The sequence below is a fragment of the Diadema antillarum genome, unplaced genomic scaffold (assembly GCF_040938485.1).
Source record: "Diadema antillarum isolate AM-2024a unplaced genomic scaffold, OU_Dant_1.0 seq00000690_RagTag, whole genome shotgun sequence".
Classification (NCBI taxonomy): domain Eukaryota; kingdom Metazoa; phylum Echinodermata; class Echinoidea; order Diadematoida; family Diadematidae; genus Diadema; species Diadema antillarum.
In genome coordinates this window covers 615737-634444 of record NW_027271595.1, presented here as the reverse complement: position 1 = coordinate 634444, position 18708 = coordinate 615737, and the positions used below count along the sequence as shown (strand labels likewise).

Here is an 18708-nt window from a genome sequence, read left to right as displayed (position 1 = left end):
CAATCACATACGTGTTTTAGTAAAACAAACACGTAGAAACTACCTCGCATGTGATTGGCTAATATATTCATGGGGTGGTATTCTGAAATCCTTCCTAGGAAGAAATTTCTTCCTAAGTCAGGATTTTTTCCTAAGTGGTATTCTGAAAATCTTCCTAAGTTTCTTCCTAAGTAGACTGAGGAAGAAACTTAGGAAGGGGGCGGGAATATGCAAATTTCTGACTTAGGAAGAAGTTGGTATTCTAGAATGCACTTAGGAAAGAATTTTAGGAAAATATTTAGGAAAGCTCCACCCCTGTCGTAAGTACGTTGTTAAGAATAGCAAACTGCAAGCATCGTGATAGGCGCGCTTGTCAGTCATTGCGCGCACATGTACTTTGATGCGCGAAATGAGCGTGAGAAAGGGGACATGCCGCGCACTCGTGTATTTGACCCTACGTCACAGTAATATGCGATTGTCATTGGCAGACATTGGTTAGTTCCTTATGATACGGCATTTCGTATTGGCTTAGGAAAGGACGTGGGTGGGGATAAGGATGGCTTGATTTGCATTAAGAAGTGCCTAGGAAGACATTTCAGAATACCAATTTTGTCTTTCCTAGGCACTTCCTAAGTTTCTGACTTAGGAAGAAACTTAGGAAGAAACTTAGGAAGATTTTCAGAATACCACCCAAGGTGTATGTTTCTGCAGTTTGAACATGACGACGCGACAGGCTGTGTTTTACGTTGAAAATTCTACTAAAATGTTGGATTATTCATTAATCTGGTGAGTGTAGTGTATTCTTAAAAAGCTAATTTAATTATACAAGCTTAAATTTGCCGACCTAGGGCCGTGAATTAGACGCAATCGAGAAGGGTGAGGTACCTCACCCAATTTTCCATAGAGACAGTGGTTAAGAACATCCACACAGCAATGGGTACTGATACCTTCCGTCTGTCTACGGAGGACAGCGTCAATGGCAAAATATAAAAGAGTCCTCCGGACAGATGGATCTTTCTGTCTAACCACTTACCAGACAGACTGGTGATGTAAAGTTTTTATGCCTCCGCCACGAAGTGGTGCCGGAGGCATTATGTTTTCGGGTTGTCCGTCCGTCCGTCCGTCCTTCCGTCCGTCCTTCCGTCCGTCCGTAATGAATTTTGTGGACAGGGTAACTACCAAATCCTTTTGAGGTATCCTAATGAAACTTGGCATGTATGTGTATTAGGGGGTGAAGTTGTGCCTATCAACTTTTGGGTGCACATGCTCAAGGTCAAAGGTCAAAAGGTCAAGGTCAAATGCTTAAAATTTTACTATTTCCCCCATATCTATGCAATGCCTGAAGATATTTTCTTGAAACTTAGTGTATACATGTACTACCCAATTAAGATTCTCTGGTGAAAGTTTGGGGTCATGAGGTCAAAAGGTCAAAGGTCAAAAGGTCAAGTAAAATGTTAAAATTTCACTTCTTTCTCTGTATCTTGGAAATTGTTCAAGGTATCTTCATGGAACATGACTGGCAGTGGTTATCTAGGGAAATTAGGGTTCATGGGGTCAAAGGTCAGGGGTCAAAGGTCAAGGGTAATACTTCCAAATTTTATTATTTTCCTTATATTTATGCAATGCCAGCAGGATTTTGTGTTTTAAAACTTGATGTATGCATGTATAACCCAATAGAGATTCTCTGGGATTTTTTTTTTTTGCCAAGAAGGTCAAAGGTCAAAAGGTCAAAGATCAAGTGAAAGTGCTGAACTTACTTCTTTCTCCATATCTCGGAAGTGGCTCAAGTTATCTTGAAACTTAGTACATGCTGAATTTATGTATGTTCTGCCTGACAGTGATTCTCTTATGAATCAAAGGCCAGATGAAAATGATAACAATTTACTGTTCAATACAGAAATTGTGCTTTTTCTCCATACCTTGAAAATTACTCAGTGCATAAACTTATGAAATGGTCAAAGTCAAGTTAAAGTTCTTAAATCCCCAAATACATGCTCTCTTATTCATCCAATTAAACATAGGTCAAGGAAGGTAAACATTCAATACATTTGTGACAAACATGTCATTTTAATATTTTGCCAATTTTGTGAAAATGTAATCACACATTGTCCACATGTACTATAGACCTATTAGGAGAACCATGCATTATGGCGGAGGCATACCAGTTGCCATAGCGACATTTCTAGTTCCAGATTGGTTTGAAAACCAAGCTGGAAAAAAGAATAATGACCATTTTTATGCGGGGGGGGGGGGGGGGGGGAACTGGGTCGAAGTTGCATTCAACCGTCGCAATCACGATAGGGTGTGTATCAATGGTGTCTGTCTATTGCCAGCAAATGTCATTATTATTTATAAATGAGTAGTTTTCGTGGAATTAGACATACTTGTCGGTCAACGCCGTATACTACTGCAGCTGATAAGTGGTAGGCTGTTCCATAGGAAGAAGCTACAATTTGTATGTTGGTACAGTGGTATGTTTGGATACAGCAGTGGTGCTGTCTCAGTTGGAGATCATGATCTCTGGTAACGGGACCCGATGCTAGATACATCATAATGTAACAGGTTCAGGAGGTACCGCTGGAATGGCTATAATTAACCGTTCATGATCTTGTAGAGAATCAGAACTTTGTTTTGAGCTCGTCACTCAAAGAGGGATCTCCACTGCAGTTGTTGAAGCATGAGGACAACACTGCTTTGTTGTGTGTAGTTTTAGGTATCAAAATGAGTTGCGCGTCATTGTACCATCTCAATTTGGTTGATGAGTTCCTTGGTGTGAGGGTCCACTCCCATACTGTGGATGACCTTGAATGAGTACTCTCCCAAAAGGGAAGACGCTGTCCTGGAGAGGGCTGTGCTGTGCAGTGTGCTGTAGCATGTGCCTGTTGTGACTGAGCTCAGGTGCTTTCATACATACAGGTGCAGGTGCTCGGTGCAGGTGTGCCTCTCACTACAGCATCTTGAGGGCAGGGGGCGGCGCCATCTGTCTAATGACAGGGAGGGCTGCACTCCTAAAGGTCATCAAAGTACCTGATGTTACTAGATACTTGAATACCCCTAGTAGTAGTAGTTACTTGGAGTATTCAAGAGTAGTTGTTGTAATACGTCTTATAAGCCAACGTCTCTATGTGTGGCGGGCATTTCCTTAGGTTGCGTCTGAGGAAACCTAGAGTGCTGTTGCTTTTCTTGCACATGTTATTAATGTGGGGTTTCCAGGTCAGATTGCAATGAATAGTGATGCCCAAATATATAGCCTCATCCACAATGTGAAGTGATTTTCCATGATTGGAATATGGAGTTGTAGCATTGATGTTGTTTTGCTTGTTGGTGATTCTCAGCACCTCACATTTTGTCAGCACTGAAAGACATGAACCACTTTTTGCTCCCAATTCTGGACGTTACAAAGGTCTTGGTGGAGTGTAGAGTTTCTGTGTCAGCGATAGTGTTAATGGATCGGTAAAGGAGTGCATCGTCAGGGTATCAGGGCCAGGGTAATTATTATTACATTATTATCATTACATTATTATGTACACGATCGAGATCAACGCAACGAACGTGAGTCGATTGAGCTTGTCACTTCTAACACATACTGTACCTAAACAAGTGTCTCTACCAGTCTGATGTACCACGGTGATACGGATGATTTTCATAGGTAGATCCACTTTCGAACTAAAGAGTGATGCAAAGTATGCATGTACACATCAAATTTTGGGCTAATTTCCCCAAACAGGCTAGTTCGAGCTGTACAGTCAAACCTGTCTTTAGCGGCCATCTGTCTATAGCGACACCTGCTTATAGCGGCCACTGAAAAATTCCCTGCACAAAATTGCTGTCATAATTTAGACCCTAGCAGTCAGCGGCCACTCATTTTGTATCCCGTGGTGAATATCTACCTGCTTATAGCCTAAGCATCCACAAAAGATTAGCTCAAAAGTTAAATCAGCCATGAATATGTTGGCTTTTACATTCATTAGTTGAATTCTACTGAGTCCTAGCTCAGTCACAATCACACAGACATGATTGACAAAATTAATGCAGTGCAATCTTCACTGTGAAAAGCCGCCTCACCTCTAACTGGACTAGATTAAAGGCAAAGACAGCTTCTAATTACGTTGTAGGATTTTACCAAAATACCGACTAATTAGTAAATTCCAACAACTTGTCGCTGAATATATGTTAAAGGAGACCTTCGGAAGATTTTCAGATTTTTACATTTGAGCAACTAGAGTTTCATAATTTATGATAATCGGGATAAGATATAAGAATATTTTCGAAATTTATAACAAATTCCCATCTAGGATGATAACATGACAGGGTCACCATAAGAATGTTTCAGTTGAGGCTCAAGGAAGCAGAACAAAAGGAGAAGGCATGTACATACAAGTGTAGATTATACACCTGTAGGTGAACTTGCAAGCAAACAGTATTGCAATGGAATTGCACTGCTACATTGTACATTTCTGAAATATGTGAACCTCCTATATCGTCGGTTGAGAATGATAAGGGCGTTAAGTTGTCACAAAACCCATAGTGTTCACGATGACTTTACGCCCTTCTCATTCTCAACAGACGATATAATCATCTTATTCAGCGTAATTTGTTTAAGGTTTTTCAAAGTATTGTTTCTCTGCTCAGGAACCACAATAAATCCCACAAATCTATATACATGGAGCTGTTGATTTATGTGCTACATGATGTGAAATTATGTAAATCGTCTGGAATGCTCCTTTAAGGACGTTCCTCAGTTGAGTTTTTGCGTATCCTAGCTGCACAGGTTGGCAGTGACGTAACAAAGAGCCTAGAAGCGCACACATGAGTGATGAGCTGAGCTAGCAGCTGAGCTGATGACTGCAGCTGCTAGAAGATCGAGCTAGAGTGTGGTACGTACGGATACCAAACAGCTCCCGGCCACAGCCTCCCTCGGCTTGTGTGCCGACTGTACGCGTTACAATCTGTACGTGGTACGTACAGTGGTTCAGTGGTCTGAGCTGCACATGGTCATGCTAGCACAACACTGATCAACGGAATCGGGAAACTTGGAAATGCCTTGTAGTGAAGGAGGCAGACTTAGTCAGAAGAAGAAGAAGAAGAAGGAACTGAGCTGTTTCCATTTTCAATCCATCTATCTGTTTTGTGACATGCAGTTCATTATCTGTTCATCAACATGGTCAAGTGGAGTGCTAAGGTACCAAGGGCCTATGTATAGGCCCTAGTCGGGGACCATTATAGAATGGGTAGCGAGAATCCTTGATCTCATTGGTCGAGAGCCATGTGTTTATTTATACTGGCCGCACGCTGAGTCACGGTGGTAAACATGTTTATCGAGCACTTATGTAGCAAGAGTACGTGCACTTGTAACAAAGGTTTGCACATTAAGCAAGCGTTCGCGCACTCAGCACGAGACGCCTATTGGCTAAAACAACCATGCATCAGTATGATGCACGGTTAGCCGTGCGTCCAGTAAAAACTGATGCATGGTTTTCGGGCTCTCGTCTACGGCAAGCCAAAAGGAAATGCATCCAGTAAATTTGTAATCGGGTAACATGATAGAAAAATGGGTTTTTGGCAAGGAAATTACACATTCTATAAAACAGATGACGCACACATCTCTTCTTGCGTCAGTTGGAATATAGTGTGCATTCGGTAACTATGGAATTTAGCCTAAACCCAGGAGGCTTAAGCATTCCATAGTTACCTTATGCTCACAATTCTGACTGAGGCACTCAGACCTGTGCATCATTTGTATACTAGTCTACAAGACTAGGTGTTAAAAACAACAACAACAACAACAAAACAAGCATATGACACACAATTCATCGTTAGGTCTAAGAACAAAAAAAAAAAAACAATATGAGTACAGTACTCTCCGCGTAATCGGGTATCGCTTAAACAGGTACTCTGTTTAATTGGGTAGTAATGTCAAAATCAGTTCTAATGCACATTAAAATTACCTGATAATCGGGTTGCCTCTAAATAATTTTCTTCTAATATAATTTCTATCCACTTGATCGCAGATACAATGTATAAACACTTGAATATCTGAAACATCAAGAGCATCAAATTTTCCACGGCTAATCGCATTCTCTGCTTAATTTGCAAAGAAGACCAATCATTTGGGGAGTGATTTAACATTAAAACACATTTTGTACCAGTACCGACTTGCCACACGCAACAACATTCACAATATGAGAAATTTGCAACGAAAATCAGGCCGTGCACCAGCTCCATAATTTTGCTTTTCCCTAGTCACTTCTCAAAAAGTAACCCGACGTTCTACGTGACTAGTACATGCAAAGAGACATGTTCATTTCGAAAAACGCCTGCGTGTTCGCGACGAGTCTTTAGTCAAACGACAAAGTTTTCTGAAGACAATAAAGTCCATAAAAAAGAGTGTGAATTATTGCTCTTGACTGAGCAAGTGTAAGGTATGTATAATGTGCCGTGCAAGCACACGTGTTGAGCATACAGTGTAGGTGTTTGGTGCAATATACATGTACAATGCATGTATACACATTGTGTGTGTCAAATGTGAATGAGACGTGTTCTTCTGTTAATCGGGTACTCCGCTTAATCGGGTAAGAAATGCTCTGCTCGAGCCTACCTGATTATGCGGAGAGTACTGTATCTCTGTTAGAATCTAAATTAGATCTACATTTGTCTTTATCAGTACAAAATATTGTTTTTTTTTACATTTTTGGTTACAAAATACAAGGTCACAAAAGTATTATCAAACAAGTATTTATCAGTTTCACCATTCAGATATTAATTTTTGATTACCAAATCTGGTGTAACAAAAAGAAAATCAAAAAATTGTTTTTTCGGGGGGGGGGGGGGGGTACTCAAGGTACAGTACATCTCCATGTTTGCAACACATACTTTACCAACCACTGCAACAACCAACACATGCAATCTCATTGTTACAGCAAATGGGTAAAACAAACAAACAAACAAGCATGTCAATGTGGAGTTGTCCACATTTGCGTCCACATAATATCATTATGGCTGTGTAAGGGAAATAATAACAAAAACGCATATGGACCTTCCTTTCTGAATATTTTTTCACCATGTCACTGTAATTGTGACATGTTTTTTGTTTTTGTTTTCTTTGTTTGTTTGTGTGGTTTTTTTTTTTAAAGAAAATGGGGTTTTGAGTGAACCGCATTAGATTAATGCCTTCTAGCAGGGTATATCCCTGCATTGGTTCCTGGCCAGATTTGGGGGTCTTGCGATGATTTCTGTCGTAAGGAGGCTCTGCTAACACTAAAACAAGCACATGAACACCCCCCCCCCCCATTTTTAGCTCACCTGAGCCTAAGTGAGCTATTGCGATCGCTCTTCGTCAGGCGTCCGTCGTCTGTCGTCCGTCGTGCGTAAACTTTTTACATTTTCATCTTCTTCTTGAGAACCCCTTGACCGATTTTCACCAAACTTGGCAGGTAGTATCCCTAGGGGGTTAGGATCTCAGTTTGTTCAAGTGGGCACCATACTTCACCTGGGGGCCCCCAGAGGGACTCAACCCCCCCCCCCAAAAAAAAAAAAAAATAAATAAAATAAATAAATAAATAAATAAAAATAAAAATTCAGGAATCTTTTCAAATCTTCTTCTCTAGAACCAGAAGTGATAGAGCTACGTTATTACTATGAATTAGTACATTGATGACTGTAGTGTCAAGTTTGTTCATGGCGGAATCAGGGGTGCTCCCTTGGCACCCAGGGGAGGGGAGTGAGGAAGGGTCCTAATGGGGCCCAAATTGTACATTTTCATATTTTTCTTGAAAACCCTATCACAAATTTTCACCAAACTTGGCAGGTAGCATCCTAGGGGGAAAGAATCCCATTCCCATCAAATGGGCACCACACCCCACCTGGGGGGCCCCAGGGGGCCTAAATTTAGACCTAAATTGTAAATATTCATCCTTTTCTTGAAAACCCTATCACAGATTTTCACCAAACTCGGCAGGTAGTATCCCTAGGGGGATAGAATCTCAATTCCATCAAATGGGCACCATGCCCCACCTGGGGACCCCAGGTTTCCCCCCCCCCCCTCCTGTAAGGAATCTTTACAGATTTTCTCTGGAACCAGAAGTGATTAAGCTAAGTTGATACAGTGAGTCAGTATGATGTATTGATGACTGTTGTTTCAAGTTTGTTCATGGAAAAATCAGGGGTGCCCTAACCCCACCCCCTTGGGACCCAAGGAAGCGGGATGGGATGGGGGGTCCAAATGCGGGCCTTAATTTTCATCTTCTTGCTGAAAACAACATAATGGATTTTCACCAAACTTGGCAAGTAAAAATTGTAGCATTCCCATGTGGATAAGATTTCAAAATGTTTGAACGGGCACCATGCTCTTTGGGGGCCCTAGGGGGTCCAAACCTCCTAAATTAATGAAATTTCAATAATATTTTTCTCTAGTTCTTATCAAAAATTGATAGGGCTTTTAGTCTTTTTTTCCCCAAGCTGCATAATCCAACATTCTATAAAATACAGTGTACTTTGTAGGTATTTTTTTACCAGTGTGATGGAATATGTAAATTTATGGACACCATGCCGCCACTCTCAAAGCTACCAACCATAAGTTTCCAATGTTCTCAGGTAAGAGTCTGCAAGAATGCATGGATGGTGAACTTGCGATACTCAGGTGAGCGCGTGACCCCCGGGTCTCTTGTTACAATTGGTCTTCATTATTAGTAACCCTTGTTCTACAATTTGATAAAGTTTTGTAAAAATGACATGGGTTTTGAATGTACAGTGCATGACATTCATGAACCCCACCTAAGCAGGGCACCCACGATCGGTTTATAACCAGATTTTTGGGTCCTAGAATGATTTCTATCATATGGGGGTGCTGTCAGCACAAAAACTAGCACATGAACCCCCACTCTTTATTCTTTTTCTGGAATTAGTAAGCCTTCGTCTACAATTTGGTCAAGTTTCGTGAAAATGACATGGGTTTTGAATGTACAGCATAAGTTTTATGAATCCTCCCTGTCAGGACATCCCTGCATAGGTTTCTGACTTATGATGATATATGTCGCATGGGGGCACTGCTAGCGCAAAAACGAGCACATGAACCCCCACTTATTAGCTCACCTGAGCCGAAGGCTCAAGTGAGCTATTGCGATCGCCCTTCGTCCATCGTCCGTCGTCCGTCGTCCGTCGTGCGTAAACTTTTTTTATTTTCATCTTCTTCTTGAGAACCCCATGACCGATTTTCACCAAACTTGGCAGGTAGCATCCCTGGGGGGGGGGGGGGGGGGGGGGGGGGAGATAGGATCTCAATTTGTTCAAATGGGCACCATGGCCCACCAGGGGGCCCAAACGCCCTAAAGTTAAGGAATCTTTAAAAATCTTCTTCTCTAGAATCAGAAGTGATAGGGCTTAGTTGATACTATGAGTAAGTACATATACAATGATGACTGTAGTTTCAAGTTTGTTCATGGGGGAATCAGGGGTGCCCCCCTTGGGACCCAGGCGAGGGGGATGGTGAGGGGTCCTAATGGGGCCTAAATTGTACATTTTCATCTTCACTTTGAGATCGCCATGTCTGATTTTCACCAAACTTGGTAAGTAGCATCCCTAGGGGGATAGGATCTCATTTTGTTCAAATGGGCACCATGGCCCACCTGGGGGGTCCCCAGGGGGCCCAAACCCCCTAAAATTAAGGAACCTTTAAAAATCTTCTCTAGAACCAGAAGTGATAGGGCTTAGATGATACTGTGAGTTAGTACATTGATGACTGTAGTTTCAAGTTTGTTCATGGGGTTGGCAGATTCAGGGGTGCCCCCCCCCCCCCTCTCTCTCTTGGGACCCAGGAGAGGGGATGGGGGAGAAGTCCTACAGTTGTAATGGAGCCTGAATTGTACATGTTCATCTTCTTCTTGAAAACCTCAGGATGAATTTTGACCAAACTTAGCAGGTAGCATCCCTAGGGGGATAGAATCTCAATTCCTTCAAATGGGCACCATGTCCCTCTTGGGGGCCCCTAGGGGGCCCAACCCCACCCCAACATTAAGGAATATTTAAAATCTTCTGCTCTAGAACCAGAAATGATAAAGCAAAGTTAATACCATGAGTTTGTACATTGATGACTTCAGTTGCAAGTTTGTTCGTTACAGATCCAGGGCTGCCTGCCCCCCCCCCCCCTGGAGTTGGGGGGGGGGGGGGGGATCCATATGCAGACCCAAGTTTCCAATGTTCTAAGGTATCCAGAGTGTGCAAGAATGCATAGAAGGTGAAATTGCGATACTCTGGTGAGCGCGTGACCCCCGGGTCTCTTGTTATTATTTTTTTCTGGAATTAGTTAGCCTTCTTCTACAATTTGGTCAAGTTTCGTGAAAATGACATGGGTTTTGAATTTACAGCATAAGTTTTATGAACCTTGTCCTTTAGCTCACCCCTATACAGAAAATGTTGATGGGAAGGATTTGAGAGATTTTTGTGTTTTCTGCCACGGGAGGGCACTGTTTGCTCCAAAATGAGAGTGTAAACCCTAACTTTAAAACCTTTTCCTCGTTTTGGGTACCTTTTTTTTTGCAATTCTTGCAAATTTGGAGAAAATAACATGGATTTTGAAAGAATTTTGGGTATTTAAGTTTGTCATTGCAGATTTTGTTGCGAATCATGGTCTTGATCCTGTAACGCTATCATTTTCGTACAGGTTGGCAGATTAGTCCTATTCTTCAAAGTCCCGTAGAAGAAAAACAAGCACATAAACCTATGGTTTTATTTACGTATTTGGGCTTTAGAAGGGTCAAAGACCCCGTTTACAGTGCGGGGCTGGGCCGAGCCCAGCCTCAATTGCGAGGCCGGGCCCCGCAATTTTGTCCGTTTACACTGCCGGGCTCGGCCGCGCTTTTGATTCAAACCTTTCAATATTTTGTCGTAGTGGCGCTCTGCTTGTAAACAAACGCAATTTGGTATTGTCTGGTTTTCAGACCCCTTGCCAAATGAATTCCGTGGGGACGAAGTCGCCGTTCGGGCAAAGGCCTTTGCCGAAGGAAAAAATCCTTTGCAGGACAAAACCACCTTAATCTATACTAGTTTTCAACGTTGAGGGGGTTAATATCCTGAATAGAGAAAGATACAGGCAGAGGGTTTGGAAGCCAGACTAAAATTGGCCGCGCAATTGGCCGCGCATTTGGCCCAGTTTGCGTTTAGTAAACACCAAGAAAAGGCCGGACCACCTCCAGAGCGAGGCCAAATGCGAGGCCAATTTTGGCCTCGCATTTGGCCTTTTGCGCGTTTACACTGAAATGAAGGTGGGCTCGACCGCGGCCGAGCCGCGGCCGAGCCGCGGCCGAGCCTCGCACTGTAAACGGCGTCAAAGTTATGGTATGAAAAGTTTGAAGATAATGACATGGACTTCACTTTAACTGGGGCAGTCCTTATGGGTAATACTTAATGTCGTTTCCCCTGCTTTCTGAAAGAGGTAAATCAAGTGCTCTTTAATTATACTAGAAAGGTGAAAGTATGTTTAATTTTCTTTATTTCTTTATACTGTCCATAATGATGTCATGAAGTGTAGTAGTCTTCTCAGCCAGTAATGACAGCACCACACTTAAAATGTGTAACTTTTGAATTGATCGTCCAATTTCCTCAAACTTTCACTGGCAATAATGGTGTTGCCTGCACTCAACCCACCACATGATGTATACATTGGGCTTTCTTGTTGTTGTTGTTTTGTGTTTGGCTTCTTTCAAGTGTAGCCTTCATATCACTACCTGAGAGTTGGTGGTTACATTATATGCTAGGAAAAGTAAAATGTCTGTGCCACATATGGAAATGTTAAAAGAAAAGAGTTTGAAATTTTCAAAGGGGTTGATGAGGAAAGCTTTAGCAAATTATCTCTGTACTCGGGCAAATGTTTGAAAAAAGTTCAATATGAATGGTAATGAACCATTTACTGTTTAAGCTGTCATTTTCACCTACAGATATCTTTGCAAATGAGGAGGTCGTAATCATTTTCTCTAGATTTTTTTCACTATTTGACACTGAAGCTACATTTGTATCATAGGTGCATTATTAGCCTAGTATATAGCTACATTCTCACGTGTTGTTTATGCCGTCCAGCAGTAATTTGTGAAACTTGTGAAAATTGACCCCTTGTGAAAATGATATTATACTATAATATTTCTCCTTCATTGTCCTTGCCATTATGTGGTATATTGCTTGTAAAGCACTTTTTTTTTCCGGGGGGGGGGGGGGGGGGGTAAATAATCAGGGTTCGAAATTGGCGATGGTCCGCTGGCCATTGGCCACCCAAAATCACGTCGGACTAGCTAAAGATCATAAAATTCTGAAGTTACTGGTCCGTCTGGCTTGCCGAAATATTGCTTCAGTGTTAAAATTGATTCTAAGTAGTCCGCCTGGCTAGTTAAAAAAAAAGTTAAGTGCGACCCCTGATAATGGTATGATCTCTTGTTGATGTCTCTGCATAAAGAGGAAACACATTTTTTTTTTTTTTTTTTTTGCTGGTATCTTGTGAGAATACATGTATCAAGTCACATTTCGTTAAAAAAAAATCAAAAAAATCATGAAATCTGAGTATTGTTTGTGTGAAAAGTGAACAAGAAGTTCTGTGGAAATGTGGAGAGGGAGGGTAAGAGAGGGAGAGAGAGAAAGAGAGAGAGAGAAGGAAAATGGTCTGATGAAAGTCCAAATCATATGATGTTACACTATTAAGCGGTTGTTACAATCTTTGGACTTGTATGGCTTTACTGGTGTCTTGATTGCCGATAATCTGTTACACTCTTTTTGTCTACAAATGTACAGTGTATCTTTATATTTGAAAAGGCAACCTGTATAATTTCTTCCTATTCATCCATTCACAAGTGCAGGTTTGTGAGTGTGCATTAGTCTTTGTGCACTGTCGATGGACTTAAAGGGAATGTATAGTTTTGGTTGAGACCTAACTTCATTTTTGTAACTTTTTTTGTGAGATAATGAGAAACCTCTAATGAATTTGGAAAGAGCATGTAATTCCATGAGGAATTCAACATTTATTTGATGAAAATTGATTTTGAAATGGCTGAGATATATTCAAAACAGAGCAGATCCTAATAAAATGTTGGACCCACCTTTCATTACAATCACTTTGTTTTACTTTGTATTTGGATGTTTCAGCTATCCCACACCCAATTTTCATCAAATAAACTTTGAATTCCTCGTAAATTGGTATGCTGTGTAGTATTTCATACAGTGTTTTCTTGGTATCTCGCAAAAAAAGTTAAAAGCCCAATTCTCATCTCCACCAACACTGTACCATCCCTTTAAAGACACTTTGTAAAGGAAAACTCTGAAAATTAATCTGTAGGGCATGAAGTGTGTTAAAATGAATGAGGAAGTATTGAAAAAATAGGGCAAAGTGCAAACTTACATGTATCTCTGGTGTGTTTCACTATTGTTTGGGATTTAAAGGGATGGTACAGTATTGGTGGAGATGAGAATTGGGCTTTTAACATTTTGCAAGATACCAAGAAAACACTTATGATATAGTAGAGAGCATACCATTTTAAGAGGAATTCAAACTTTATTTGATGAAAATCGGGTTTGGAATAACTGAAACATCCAAAAACAAAGTAAAATGAAGCGATCGTAATAAAGTGTGGGTCCCACACTTTATTAGAATTGCTCTTTTTTGGATATCTCAGCCATTTCAAAACCAATTTTTATCAAATAAACATTGAATTCCGCATAGAATTACATGCTCTTTCATATTTAATATTAATTAATAAGAGGTTTCTCATTGAATGCATTTTGAGAATTAGACTTTAACTATTAAAAGAAGTTCAAACTCCCAGAATGAATTGGTGGGACATGCCAAAGGGGAAAGGAGAAGATGGAATTTAAAACATTAGACTATTGCAGAAATAGATAGAAATGAGACAGAGATGTTCTAGCTCTGTAGGTATCTCATTCACATAAAAAACAAAAATAGAAAACCACTATAGAGAGTGCAAACATCCACCAAGCAGCCATTTCAACATAAATGATTTTAACTGTCCCTTTTCCCACAGGCCCAGTGTTATAAAGAATCCTACCACTCATACACACATACTGAAAATCGTGCCATTTCCCATAATTTTCCACATAAATTCCACATAAAGATAAAACCTCAATACATGCAGCTTGACCTCTTAAGTTTATTGACCCATCTACGAAAAGATTTTTAAAATTCTTCAAAAATCCATAAAAATTCACGAATCACTACCAAAATTTGATCATATCTGTTCCTTGTATCATTATCAACTTTTGCTTCGAGTTTCATCCAAATCCGTTCATAACTTCTGGATTCCTTTTGCACACAGACAAACAAACAAACTATTAACAAACAAACCAAAACTGATGAAAACATCCATTATAATCTCCTCCTTGGCAGAGGTAATAAGACACACTCAGACAGTTTATCACTACTTAATCACAATGGACGATGTTAATTACACCATATACTTGTACTTGTAGATTATTAAAAAGCTTTTTGAGCTAATTTTATCATGACCGTTCTGTATTGTTCAAATGATCTCTCTAATGATTTGATTAATTATAACTGAATTCGTGGATTGACAAATTATGGACGCACTTGCTAATAGAAGAAATTTCCATTGTGGATCATGAGTTGCAGATTTGTTCATGAAAGGAGGAAGACTTTGGCCCCACTTTGTCAAATCAGGATGAAAAGTTGTGGTTGAGCTACATAAGCCGGATGTACCCTTCTTATTTTTCTGTGTATAGATACATTTGTAGATCAATCTATGGTGCAGTGAATGCCAGCATAATGGTGTGTGCACTATGCTTTTGAATGTGATCTGTGTGTGGCCATGTGATCAAGTCTACAAGAGGACTGGCCACAATGTATTCTAAGTAGCAGGGATGTTCAAACCACACAGCTTTCCGCTTAGCAAGTCATGGACCTGAATAGTAATTCTATTCCTGAAGGAGTGGATTTCACAACAACTGCTGTAGCTCTCACATTATTAATTTACATTGATGACCTTTCTTTGTTCACACAGAGAAGAGTTCTACCTCTGTAGCTTGTTGCTGGGAATTGTGAATGGAATCAAATTTACAACAAAAATCCTCTTCAGCTGATAAAAACAGGCCATGTCACTTGAAACAACTGTTTCCACAGCATGAAATTTTCTCTCTTTTGTGTAGTCACTCATAACAAGAGCTTGTTGTTGAGTTTAGATGGAATATTCTTATTTCTTGTACTTCTTGTGAATTGGTCAATTAATTGTGATACCGGTACTGTAAAACGAGGAATGTTAGCATGCATTTTAATTTCGCGAATTTCGCGAGCACCAAGATTTGCGAAATTTCTTGTCGACACTACATGCATCGAACGCCAGTGGCAATTTGCGAAAATTTCATGCTAAGAAAAAGGCCATCAGCTCCAATATTCGCAAAAATTCTATGCAGCGAACATATCATGTTTTACAGTATCTCTGAGGGAAGCCATCGTATATAGAGTACAGAGCAAATTTCCTGCTCCGTTACGAACATCCCATTCCCCAGCAAGCTCATACTGTATACACTATAATTTTCGCGTACATAAATTTTCGCGAATTGCCGCTTTCACACATTTTTGCGAGTGGTTAAATTCGCGATTTGGGGACCAGAGAAAATATGAAGTGGCAAAGAAAGTGTGAATTTTCAACTTACTAGCAAATAAGAATGATACTAGTTATACACTGCATGAGAAAAACTTACCAAACTCTGCGAACTAGTAAGTTAGAATTCAACATTTTCGAAGTGGTTAAGTCCATCGCGCTAGATTTCTGACGAGTGGTCCCCTTGCGATAATGGATTGGCTCTCTACAGTATTCGTAAGTAGACGTGGACGTGCGTAAACAAGCTTAGCCAGTATGGTCTGTTCGGTAAGCCGTGACATATGGTATACTAGTACTGGAATGTTCGTATCATCAAGGCAAGGGATTCATTTTGGAAGGTAATATTTTCGCGTGTTGTTAATTTCGCGAATAGCTCCCGACTCGCGAAATTCGCGAAAATAAAACCCCCGCGAAATATATAGCGTATACAGTAGTTAGGCTGCTAGACATTGGTCCGGTTAACACACAGGATAATCCATTTATCTCTTCATTTTATCAAGCTCTGCAAACCATATCACGTGCAGACACACAAACCAAAAAAGATGTTAACTCTCACAATTCACATTGCAATGTAAAAATTCTGTTCATCCTGACTTTTGTTTTTTAAAACTCCCTAGATGAATTGGCTCATGCAGTGTGTGTGACCAGCATGCAATAAAACTCTATTTTAAAAAAAATAAATCCCATGATACATCTTGCCACAAGAGAATTAATGTACACAGTCACAACATTAAAGAATTTTGAACTCTATTGACCGATTCTGTGATGCGCTATGTGTATTATTTTTGGCATGGGCAGCACCATTACGCGGTGTCTTAGCCGACCCCCCTCTTCTCTCCCCCACCCCCTTCCGCGTACGGAATGAAAAACTGATGCATGGTTGTTATAGCCAATGGGTGTGTCGTACTGAGTGCGCGAATGCTTGCTTAGTGCGCGAACCTTTGTTACAAGTGTGCGATAAACATGTTGCCCGGGGGGTGGGGGAGAGGAGAGGGGGTCGGCTAAGACACCTCATGGCTGCGCCCAGTGCCACAAATTGTCTGCTGCCCTCAACGAACCCGAATCGGTCAATAGGCTCAAAGCTTCTGGGTTATAGTCCCTTCTTCTGCCAGTCACCGGTGTTAAAATATAGACACACTGAATCTGGAATGCACTATCATTCCGCCAGTTGTTCCACAATACAGCCACTGTTCTGGTTTTAGAGTGCACAGGCTGTTATGAGGCAATATTGATTGTATAATATACATGTACTGGGTTGTCAGAGGTGTGAAATTTCCCACACACATGTGCAGTTTCCACGACTAATGAAGCTAGAGCATGATACTATTTTCATGTAAGTTTATTGAATTTTCTTTCCCAGATGAGTTGTATGCTATCTTTAAAAAATGTCCTACTTCAGGGTACTGTTTACCACTGAAAGCAGTGATTTTAAAAAGGTCAAGTTATCATGTATTTTGTGCATACATATAAGTCAATTGTATCACAAAACATTGTACCATATAAAAAAAAATGCAATAAAACCTGAAATGTAAGGAGATATCACTATTTATAAACCATAACTGTAGGTGGTTTATTCTAGAAGCAATTCTATCCTAACTATTGTTCACATTTTGTATATATTTAACAATGCTTAAAGGGGATGACTAGTAACTGATCAGTGGGAATCAGTGGCAATGCTGAGGGATGATTGTTCCAATACTTGTGGGATTCATTTAAGAGTATATCTATTCTTGTGTGAAAATTATTTGCTTCAGAAGGGTCCCATATTCGAGTAATGTGCAGTTTAATGTTTCCAGGTAAGCGTCCCTGGTCAGTGACGGGTCATTAATCTGCACATTATTTGAATATGAGACCGTTCTGAAGCAAATAATTTTCACACAACAGTAGATATATAATGTACTCTTAAATGAATCCCACAAGGATTTGGAACAATCATCCCTCAGCATTCCCACTGATCAGTTACTAGCCATCCCCTTTAACATTGATTATACTGATTAACAATTTTACATTGGTTGTTTCTATTCCTAAATCACATTTTAGAATTTTGAAGCACTAGAGCTGGGTTTTTGTTTCATGTGCAAATGGTAATTAATGCCTTTATTATTGAAAATGATGTTTCGTCTAATTCAAGTGGTAAAATTGATTGCCTCTTAATTGCTGCTACAGTGATGGTTAAAAGTCCGGATCAAACAGTAGTGACTGCACATGAAATACATTCTATCATATAATTACTACTGACTAGTGCACAAGGACCTAGAAATTTTTTGCCCCTTTAGAATATCAAAAGTGCTTCGACACTTCTTGTTGCTGGCCTTGTTACAGTTTGTAATTATACCTGGTTGAAACTAACTCCACTGTATGATTTGTTTTTTCTTCAATCTTACAGGATAATGGCACTTTAGGAAGGCGTTCAAACTCCAGTGGTGTATCAGGTTTCGTTGAGTCATCACAGGTACCTAGCAATGGCTCGCCTGATGCAAATCGCCTTAGTCATTAATGCTGTAAGTATTTCTCTTTTATCCCAATAACTCCCAGAAACCACAATTCTGTGGTTAACCAATTGGTTCTACAAGTGTATTTCTGTCATTGTGAGTCTCATTGCATCCCATTGTATGTGTTTCTCTTTTTCAGTTGAAAATTTTTTGAAAACCTTTTAATTCCTAAATTTATGTTTGATTCTTGAATTTGGAACACGTAGAAAAAGTCAGCCGTCAATGTGATATGATTCTGCCTTTGGTAATTTGTGGATGCATGTCTGTGTGAATATGTGATTGATTTAAATTTGTCATGATGGCTGTTCCTCACAAGCAAAGATCGCTTGAATATTAAATGTCTTTCACGTATTCACCGATGAGTAGGATTTACCGAAGATTTTACAGAGGATATTTGACATTTCTTCTATGATACAGTTGTGTACTAGAATGAAATCACCTAACTCATGGCTCTTCTTCAACCAGTTGCCAGGAAATATGCTTCACACATTACTGTCCGTATCTCAGTGACCACCTATGTGGAGAGAGAGGGGGGGGGGGGGGGACTATATACCCAAATGACACTACTGTTTACCACAAATTGCATGCATTGTGCATCTGTTGGTTTAAAAAATAAAGCAAACAAACAA

At 40.2% G+C, this 18708-nt stretch overlaps 1 protein-coding gene across 1 annotated transcript in view; it reads left to right on the top strand.

Moving 5' to 3' along the window:
* Positions 1 to 18708, top strand: part of LOC139737353 (uncharacterized) — a 41654-nt gene that overhangs the window by 2247 nt on the left and 20699 nt on the right. The window contains exon 2 of the mRNA XM_071648030.1: positions 17974 to 18088. Coding sequence (XP_071504131.1) covers positions 18050 to 18088 — 39 coding nt within the window. The 5' untranslated portion in view covers positions 17974 to 18049. The remainder of the gene's footprint in view (positions 1 to 17973; positions 18089 to 18708) is intronic.